This window comes from Salvia splendens, chromosome 6 (genome assembly GCF_004379255.2).
Source record: "Salvia splendens isolate huo1 chromosome 6, SspV2, whole genome shotgun sequence".
NCBI classification, from domain to species: Eukaryota; Viridiplantae; Streptophyta; class Magnoliopsida; order Lamiales; family Lamiaceae; genus Salvia; species Salvia splendens.
Window position 1 is genome coordinate 7,652,600 of NC_056037.1, and position 10,413 is coordinate 7,663,012.

Sequence of the window (10,413 nt, forward strand, 5' to 3'; positions counted from 1 at the left end):
CCTGACATCTTTTGATACTACTCCATATGATTAAGAATTTATAATATGGAGTTATGCCTTTGGAATATGCCAGATGCTGTAGACATATTATGTCCTAATTTCATCAAGCATGATAAAGAAATTTCTCTTGAAATGCTGAAATGCCAATGATTTGAAATCCTTAATGCTTTATATGCTGGTTTGTCTGTTCCAATCTGAAAGAGTGCCAAATGACATCATGCTTGTTTATTTGTTAATTTCTGAGGCTTCTGTGTCAGTTTCCATGGTGAAGTAGCTTACCTAGCTCAGCTTTGTTTAAGTACTATAAATATCTATGCAAGCTAAAGTTTCCAAGTGCCATGAATGCTATTTTCTTTGTTCTTCTTTTGACCAATAAATATATGGATTCGAAGTTGGGGGCGTATGGGTTTGGTGATTTTACCTCATGCATTTTACGTACAGTATCTTCTTCCCATTATTGATTTTGTCCTGCCACATGCATTGAACGTGAAATCACGTCTTTACAAATGGAGGTATTGTTTATTAGTCTATTTATTATAGCAATGCCAATACCTGTCAATATTAGTTTGTTGTTGTGGTCTAATAGAAGCTCTTTGCTATCTGCAATATTAAGGAGAGGAGATTAGTGGCAGAGATCAAGAAAACTGCTAAAACTGGAAATGAGGCAAGTTTTAATGCTTATGTTTTTGGTTTCTTTCAGTTGTGGATGTAACTATCATTGACTTGTAAACTACTATAGCTTTAAATGTTAATCTGTAAAATGTCGACATTATTGTTCATGATATTTGTGTTATTGACATAGAAGGAAATGCAACAATTTAGAAAGATCCTTGAGTCTTGACTTGAAATCATAAAATATGTTACATGAATCTTCATACCATCTTGCAGTTGGAGTTTATTGCTGAAACATTAGTCTGAATAGCAGTGATATTTTTGCTCGTTGCTCTTTCATGGAGCTGATGCATTTTGTTCCCTAGGTCTTTTGAGTTAGCTTCATTATCGATGTTTCAGTTAAATGTCATCCATTTTTAATTTTACTTGAAACTTACCACAATTCGTTTTTGTGTTACTGTTATATGTAACTAGGCTGCAACTAAAATCTTAGCTCGTCAATTAGTTCGGCTTCGGCAGCAAATAACAAATTTGCAGGGGAGCCGTGCCCAGATGAGAGGGGTGGAAACTCATACGCAGGTGATTGACTTGAAATTATAAACATCATACGAATGGCATCCGTCTGTTCTTAACATACTCAGTAAGTTATTGTTTTTGCTTACAGGCCTTGTATGCTAGCACGTCAATTTCAACTGGCATGAAAGGAGCAACCAAAGCTATGTCTGCTATGAACAAGGTTGGTGTATACAATTCCTTATATGAGTGGATAGAGTTTAAGTTTGGCTAGAAAACTAAAGATGAGTCCTCTACACAATAGATTGACGAATTTTCTCCACTTTTAATTTCAGCAAATGCAACCTGCAAAACAAACTAAAATGATCAGAGAATTCCAGCAACAGGCAGCGCAGATGGACATGACCGTATGTTTTCTGCTCAACTTTCTTTCGTCCTCAAAAGAGTTCGGTTATTTTGGAAGAATATTGTGGTCAATTAATCTATTGTAGTTAGACTGGTTCTTGAGTAAGCCACACTAAGGCTAATACTAATATTCTTCTCTGTGCAGATTGAAATGATGTCTGATGCAATTGACGAGACACTAGACAAAGACGAGGCTGAAGAAGAAACCGAAGAACTTACTAACCAGGTAGCGTCATTCGACCACCGAATCCTCCGATTTTTGTCTGAATATCCGACTTTCTTACACCACACACTATATTTTGTCATATATAGGTCCTTGATGAGATTGGTGTTGACATTGCTTCACAGGTTGGCTTCTTTGTTAACTCTAGACGAATGACTCCTCTTCTTATATTTGCTATGCGTGACATAAAAAAAAACGTCTCCGACTAATTTAATTCTTTCCAAACAGCTATCTTCAGCTCCAAAGGGGCATATTGCATCAAAGAAAGTCGAGAACACTGCCCCAAGGTACACCCCATTAAAATATTATTTGAGATGGAAGTATGAATCATTTCAATGTCTTTATTTCTATCTGTCAGTATTATACTCTACTACTATATGGGAATATTCTTGAGAAAGCAGTATATATAGACCACAAATTTTGGGAAGTACATATCTAGACTGCTTTTCTGGACCACCATTTTGCAAAACTTTCCTGTTTCTACTTGCTGGCTACGGATAGTGGGGTGCTCTATATTAGTGTCGGATTCTTTATGTGTGCAGCTTATTTTGTCTTGTAACTGGATAATGTGTTGATGATCTCTCGTCTTGTTTGAACTTACAGTGCTGCTGTGTCGACTGATGATGTCGAGGACCTCGAGAAAAGGCTGGCGTCTCTTCGACGAATATGAGTGATGTATATACTAAATAGTGTAGTTCTGCCATATCATGTATAAATCACTATAATATCAAATACTTGCGCCGGATTAGATAAATTTTGCAGGATTAGAGAATTTTTATTACTTATATTTGATGCCTTCTATCTATTCAAGAATCGAGCAACTCTGGTATTAATTCGCACCATTTTCAAACATCCCCCCGGCTAATTTGCATGTGAATTCCTATACTTTTGCCAACTCTAGTTTTGCGTAATAGCTTGAAAATCCGCTTGAAATTGTTAAACTATTGATTTGTTCTGATTTGTACCAAATCAAGACCGGTGTTGATACAATTTAATAATTTATTAAATTGAACAATTTCATTTATTAAACTACGGTTTATATTAAGGTATGCTAGCACGAAAATCGGGATTGATTGCATATCTGAACACATTTATTGTTTGATAATCTACAAATTTATTTTAATGTTTATGTACAAAATTCGATTTTGAAGAAACTTTAGAAAATTACATGCAAATACCAAAAATTGCACTATTCTCTTCGAGACGAGGATACTTAAGTAATTAAAACAAACAAACAAACAAATTATACTACCTCATAGAGTGTCATAATTGTTAGTGTCCCAACTAAAATTAGGGGACATAAATAAAAGTGTCCTAAAAATCCAAGCCCCCTAGCTTAAGTGGTTGAGGAGGGAGGCAAGAATACCGCGACATCCTAGAGGTCACGAGTTCGACCCATGGGATCCCCAACTTGGGGATTAATTTCCCCTGGGGAGTTCTTGAGTCCTGGCTTGGACCCTTCCTAGGGAAGATAGGTTAACTTGATACCCTTGATTGAGTTGATACAGTTAACTGGTCTGGACCCGTGCTTGGGGAAAGGTTGGCTGACTCGTTCCTTCCCATCCCGACAACGAAGCGCAGCTCGGTGGTAAGACGCTTCACCTCCGACCGTTAGGCCGGTGGTCCGAGTCACTTCGGGGGTAGATGGGGAACCATCGTCGATCCTCCTTAAAAAAAATAAATAAAAATAAAAGTGTCCTAAAAGAACAAAAGATTAAGATAATTTGTCATCAACTTAGGTACGCTTTCTTTTGCGTCCTAAATTATGATTATTTTAAAAAATATTCCCAGCGCTAGTAATTGTGCCTCAATTTTTGTGTCGTTATGTTTTTTGTAGTGTATCTTTTAGTATCAAACTCTTAACTGTAATATGACTTTTAGCAATACTTTTATTTTTTAGATTTGCAACATTTTTTTAGTTTGACCTTAGGTGTCTGAGGCGGAATCTGACTAATCCTGTTCAACTGGATTTGTGGATTAAGACTGAAAGTCTCCAGCCAGTGGTGGGTTTGAACCCGTAACCTGAGTTGCAACATTTTTTTATTTAAAGAGATGTAAACTCGACGTACGTACTTCACCATTTTTTTCAAAATTTTGATGTCTTTGTCAATCCTACCAAGTTGAGAACCTACCATATAACGTAGAAATATTAAAAGAAAAAGATATGTACTTAATAGATAATTATATAGTCTTCAAATATTTTACTCTCTAACAAAAATAACTATTACCTATATTAAGAGGGAGAACAATTCATATCTATATTACAATTTACACCAAATACAGTTTTCAATAGTCAAGCAGTTCTGCTTAAAATATTTTTGTGAATTTTACTCGCCGATTTTAGAATATTTATTCTAAAAAACCATGTCATTGACTCGCAGTTACAAATTTGGTGAAATATTATGTAAGATTCGGTTAATAATCCTATATGTTCTAAATGTTTTTCACGTAAATAATGACGACGACACCGGAGACGTAAGGGTGTCCACTATAAGGCGGACACACCCAATAGCCCCGCCCCAGTTTTTGTCCATAGCCCCAATTTTATTGTCCATAACCCCAAAATTTTGTGTCCGCCACTATGGTGGACACCTCCAATAGCCACAAAATTTTATAATCAACTTTCATTTTATAATATTTCAAGTAATTATGAACAAATTTATCGGGCTCTTAGTGGATTAGAAGAAGCCGACTATACGAATTAAAAATAAAAATAAAAATAAAATACAAATTAAAATTAAAATTAGAATTACACACAAAATTAAAATTAAAATCACACACTACATTGAATCTAGTACAAATCACTACCAAATTTATTTCCGACCCCAAATTGTAGTGAGAGAAATTTGTATAGATGTTGTGTTTGAATGGTGTGAAAATAATGAATGGAGTGGGGTGCATTTATAGGTGAATTGAAGTGTAAAAAAAAAATTAAAAATCGCATGCAACCGCCGCGTCGGATATCCGCTACTATAATAGCCGCGGCTATAGCCGCGCCTATACCCCCACCGCCGCGTCCTCGCCCCACTCGCGGCGAAGCCTCGTCCGCCGCCCTCCCCCACCAGCCGCGTCCACCCTCGTGGCGGACACCCCCACTATGACCGCCGCGCCTACCGCCCCCTTCGCGGCGTCCGCCGCGTCCACTCCATAGTGGACGCTCTAAATGCAAAAACAGTCTTTATACTTTCTTATACGCCTAATTAAATTATTTAAAAAATTAATCAGTATTCAATATTAGGGTGCTCCTAAATAATTACTCCATTTGAATTTTGATTGAATCTTCTAGAGAATAAAGACAAAGTGAACGTAACCACACATGCATAGAGAAATCCGATTAAATATATATAGGCCAAGAAATTAATAATTAATTAATTAGTTTAGTGTCCCAAGTCTTCTCCGTTGAGAGACATTAGTCACCTTCAAAATCTTCAAAAGATTCTCTCTTTCCTCAAAACGGAGAACATAACAACAAAATCCAATCCAATTGCAATCGCGCTAGGTCTGATTTCTTTTTTCATCTTCTCTTTTTCCGCACTGTTTTTTTTGTATCAGTATTCTGCTCGTCAGATTTGCCGTTTCAGGAATTACAGAGTTTCTCGCACTGTAATCCGTCGGTTTTGCAGGTCTGGGTAATTCCCCCTCTCTGCTTGTTTTTTATTGCTCAAATCGTTTTGAGTTTACAGTTTTGCGTTGCAATTTTTGAGTTTTGTTGATACATGTTGGGTATTCGCTAGTGCTTGTGATTGTGTGAACTAGGGATAATTTAGTAATTTAGAGAGGTTTAATGTACGGCATCTATGGTTAGGACTCTGTTTCGTGCTTTTAATGTATGGATAATGGATAATTAGCCGAATGCACATTTATCTTTGTCAATTTAGTTGGCATAGCTGGTTTTAAACTCAGAAATTTCATGTAGTTTCTCAAATTTCTGTGATATCGAGGAGTTTTTTATTAGGACTATGTTTCTTTGCTTTTAATGTGTGGATGAAATAGACGAATGCACATTTTTCTTTGACGATTGAGCTGGCATAGTATTAGTTAGTTGTAAACTTGAAGTTTCGCGTAGTTCCTCAAATTTATGTAATATTTCGAAAAAGGACAAGTGTTTTATTTTCGTTGCTGTTAATGTATGAATCATTAGACTAATGCACATTTATATTTGATAATTGAGCTGACGTATTTGGTTTTAAACATGAAGTTTCGTGTAGTATCTCAAATTTCTGTAAAAACACAAAAAACAGATGAGTTTTTGGTCGGGCTGCTTTCAATCTGATTCTGGATTTTGGATTGGCAGATATGCAGAGCCAAGTTGTTTGCAGTGGGTGTAGAACCGTCCTACTTTACCCAAGCGGAGCTACAAATGTTTGCTGTGCAATTTGCAATATGGTCACTTCGGTGCCACCACCGGGTAATGATCGAAAATATTCCTTGCCTAGCCACATGAAGCAAATTTGGCCAAATCTTTTTGCTAATCGGTGGAAGAACTTTGGAATGAATAGCATGTCTGTTAGTTTTTTCTGACACATGCTGCATTATTTAGTTCATCATGTGATAGTTCTTTGTTACAACTTCGGTGGCAGCAATCTTTATCTCCTTCCCTTCCCATCAGATAGGAAATTCACTTGTTTATCTTCAACTTGCAAGCGTTAGAAGATGTAATGAAGCTAGAAGTAGCTAAAGGATGCAATGTAACAGTAGCAATAGATGTATAGCAGAGAGAATTTTTTATATTGATGCAGATGGTTACAAAATAAGCTATACATCAGTTTTTATACCATCCAATAGAAGGAACTAGAACATAACATCAAAACCCTAGCTAAGCTAACAAACTATAACTGAAAGCATAACTCTCTGCAAGGTACAATGAGCACGGGCTCTCCATATGTAAAATCATGATCCTATTGTCAAGATCTCTTAACCCATTGGATGAGTAGGTTGAGAGCTCATGGCTTCTTTGCATGACATGGCATGCTTCATCAGATGACATGCTTGATTTATTGGATCAACTTCTTTGTTGATCACTTCATCATTTGTGCTCAAGGTTGCTTCACTAATAATCACTATGAGCATTTCACTCACACATTACAGCAATGTGTCTTTTACATTGGATTTTACTGCATCTTCTTTGGCATTTTGTCTTTTGATGTACTTTCGAAAATGATGGCTTGGTTTTATCTCTAGCAAATCAACCACACAGCAGTACTTTGTGTTTCTTCCTTCCTTATCATGGAATATAATAAAGGCTAAATAAAGATTATTCCTTCCTTCCTTCCTTCCTTCCTTCCTTCCTTCCCAATGCCTTAGCTGACCACATAATCCAAAATCAGGGGGACCATAAAACACAATTACCATGGTAATGTATGTTGTAACTTCTTTGAACGCAGGCGAAATCACTATTAATAGTAACCTGAAAATGAGAGCCCGTGACTGCACAGACAAGGTGTTCTTAGTGTGTTCTTAGTCTGTAATTGACCGAATTTCATATTTTTGTGTTTTGGGTATCCTATGCAGGGATGGAAATGGCTCAATTGATATGTGGAGGTTGTCGCACCTTGCTTATGCATGCTCGTGGAGCAACAAGTGTCAGGTGCTCCTGCTGTCACACTGTAAATCTTGTGCCAGGTATAAACTTGAAAATAAATTTACATTTTAATGCTAGATCTTTTTTTTTTTTTTTTCTAACATTAGCACCTGTCAATAGTCATCATTCCACATTACAACTACAAAGAATGATAACCCTGTCTCCTAGTCATGCATGCTAATTTCATGACATTTGTGCAAGTTATAGTGTTCTGTTAATAGATTTATGATCATTACCTAATTATTTTTTAATGACGGTGTGCAGCTGCCGTGCCTCCTAATAATGTTGCTCATGTTAACTGTGGAAATTGCCATACTATGCTGATGTATCCTGCTGGAGCACCATCAGTAAAATGTGCTATTTGTCACTTCATCACGAATGTTAATGTAAGTAGTATCACGGTTTGTTCTCTGTGCAGCTAGCTATACTTTTAGTATCCTCACCCCTACGTATATTAAAGAAAATACTGGCAATAAGCAATGTTTCTCTTTCACTCTTTTTAAACAACAGAGATTTATTTCTAGTAAAAATGAATAAAATTTGGTCTTGGCTATTATATATATAATCAAGTGGTAGGGGAGATATGCAGGGCTCAAGTCTTGTACTTTAGCAGAGCCCTATTTATCCATATTGCCAGCACTGAGACTGCTCTTATTTTGTGATCCATGTCATAGTAATGGAAACTTGTATGCATAATTATTTCTCATGATTAAATGTCTAATACAAGTCAATATATTCGTGTGGTATTTAAGTGGGAAAAGTAGCCTTACTAGTTTGTAATGGAAGGCAGTACCATGTAAGACGGTAACCAAGGTGGGAACTCAAAACAGCAGAAATAGTTCATTATTCTGCATATCATACAAAAACATGGAAGTCAATTTTAAATTTCATTTGGGTTGTATGCTTCAAGTCCAGTTTATTGCATATTTGCATTGGCTTAATCTACTTTATCTTTTGCAGATGGGCGATACTAGAGTTCCCATTCCTGTAAATAGACCTGCAGGGAACTCCAATTCTGCACCAACGCAATCCACTTCTACAGTAAGTTCATCACCTCCCATATTGCCACGAGCATGAAACCTTCTTTTGCATCAATTAGTTGGAAACTCATAACTCATTTGCTGACTGCAGGTAACGACAGCTCATTCTCATAATCAAACGGTAGTGGTGCAGAACCCCATGACTGTCGATGAAAGTGGCAAGTTGGTCAGTCCGTCAACCCTTGGTTTTGCATTCAATTGTATGGTTCAATTTCATGTAAAAATGATCAAATCTGTTCTTCAACAGGTGAGCAATGTCGTCGTTGGCGTCACAACATAAGATGTGTGTTGATGTAAAGGTACGCCGGAAGAGCATATAGAGAGAGAACCTGTGCATATTGTGGCTATGATTAGTATGGAGCTAATAAAATTTGGTGTCAAGTGCCAGAGAATAACTGGACTATTTTGCACTATATATAGCGTGCCTCATTTTGCTACACAGGAATTGTATGTTGTACCTGCTGCTTACCAGATTGAACACTGATAATATACACTTTTATTCGCAAGTAGAATGTGTGCATGACAATGCTTGGATTGCTTATGGTTCATCATCACACCTTCACCTCTTGCTTCTGAAGTACATATTCAATAATTGCTCTCTCTCTCTCTCACATAGTTGTATAAGAGCATCTCTAATAGGAAGTGGACAAGCAATAGTCCAGTCACAACCCAGCTACAAACTCCTTTGCTACATCATCAACACTAAAATACTAAAATCCTCCCTGCCACATCATCAGGACAAGCAACTGGACAAACAATAGCCTAACCACATCATCAGCACTAAAAACAAATAATTAACAATCACCTAAAATACGAAATTAAATTTACAACACAAATACATGAAAATTTAATAATAATATTAAAATTTTTAAAAGTACATTAATTAAAAAAAATCATTAAAAAAATTACATTACTTTAAAAAAAAACTCATAATCCACGAACGAGCCCCCCTTCCTCCGCCTCTGCCTCACTCCTCGCCGTCGTCGCCGTTGTCGCCGCTATCCGGGACCCCCAAATCTGCGGCATCTGAGCCCGCGTCAGAGCCCCCCACCTGTGCCGCGGCGGGATTCAAATCCTCTCGCATACTCACGAGCACCGTGTGAAAAAAACTCTTCTCCTCGGGGTCAGTTGCATTCTTCCATTGATCTATGACCTTGATCATCTGAGCCCGCGCTTGTTGACGCGCCAAGAAGACGAGGTCGGTTGTCGAGCTGCCAACAGGGGGATGCCGACTGGACCTCCTGGGACCTCTGGCGAGCCCGTTGCGCCCGCCTTTGACCAACCGGGGGAGTGCGGCGAGTAAACGCGGGAGGGGACGGGGTCTCCTGAGCATCTTCGGGGAGGTCGTGGGAACCGCCGCTGCTGCCGCCGGCGTAATCACCGGAATAGTTCAGGCGCTTCTTCGGCCAGCCAGCATCGATACCTGCTCGAAACTTCTCGCAGTCCATTAGCACCTCATAGCAGTTCCAGTAGGTGAACTCCTTGTAAAGCCCGGGCAAGGGGAACTCTTTCTCCGCCATCCTCTCCTCGTCAGTTTGGCCACTGGACTTCATTCGGAGGGCGTTGGTGTACAAGCCCGAAAATCGGGAGACCCCAGACCGGATTTGGTCCCACCCCTTCCGACACTCATCCCCGCTGCGTGGCCTCCCCGCCGGGCAAAATGCCTTGTAGGCTGCTGCTATTTTATTCCACAAGTTGAGGATCCTCTGATTGTTCGAGGCAAGGGGGTCATCGCAGACACTCACCTACGCCTTGGACAGCGCGACGTTCTCCTCGTCCGTCCACTTCCTCTGTGGCTGGCTGTCATCACCAGCCGGCTGCGATAACTCGCCGACCACCCTCTTCCCCTTCTTCTTCTTGGGCGCGCCCCGACCCCGTCCTACTCCCCCCGTTTGAACGGGAGTGCCCGCATCCCCGAGATCTATCCCCAACTTCTCTAAGGAGAAGGTCTCAAACCCTGTGAACTGCGTCTCCGCTGGGGTCGATATGTGCGAAGAAGCAATACCAAAATCAAAACTGGGGCGATAGACGTTGTCCCT

General features: G+C 38.9%; 1 protein-coding gene across 1 annotated transcript; it reads left to right on the plus strand.

Annotated features, from left to right (window-relative positions):
• The first annotated feature begins 471 nt into the window (after positions 1-471).
• On the plus strand, positions 472-8,880 carry LOC121808714. The gene is made up of 17 exons (XM_042209309.1): positions 472-512; positions 614-664; positions 1,087-1,191; positions 1,277-1,348; positions 1,461-1,532; positions 1,676-1,756; positions 1,843-1,878; positions 1,982-2,040; positions 2,357-2,404; positions 3,684-3,756; positions 5,135-5,257; positions 6,047-6,161; positions 7,265-7,375; positions 7,599-7,720; positions 8,295-8,375; positions 8,466-8,540; positions 8,622-8,880. Exons 1-17 carry the CDS (start codon positions 507-509, stop codon positions 8,652-8,654), a joined length of 1,263 nt encoding a protein of 420 aa, XP_042065243.1. The 5' UTR covers positions 472-506; the 3' UTR covers positions 8,655-8,880.
• The last annotated feature ends 1,533 nt before the right edge of the window (positions 8,881-10,413 follow it).

Coding starts and splice junctions, on each gene's coding strand:
- LOC121808714 (XM_042209309.1), top strand. Junction 1,757..1,842: donor CCGAAGAACTTACTAACCAG/GTAGCGTCATTC, acceptor TGTCATATATAG/GTCCTTGATGAGATTGGTGT. Junction 5,258..6,046: donor TTGCAATCGCGCTAGGTCTG/ATTTCTTTTTTC, acceptor TTTGGATTGGCA/GATATGCAGAGCCAAGTTGT.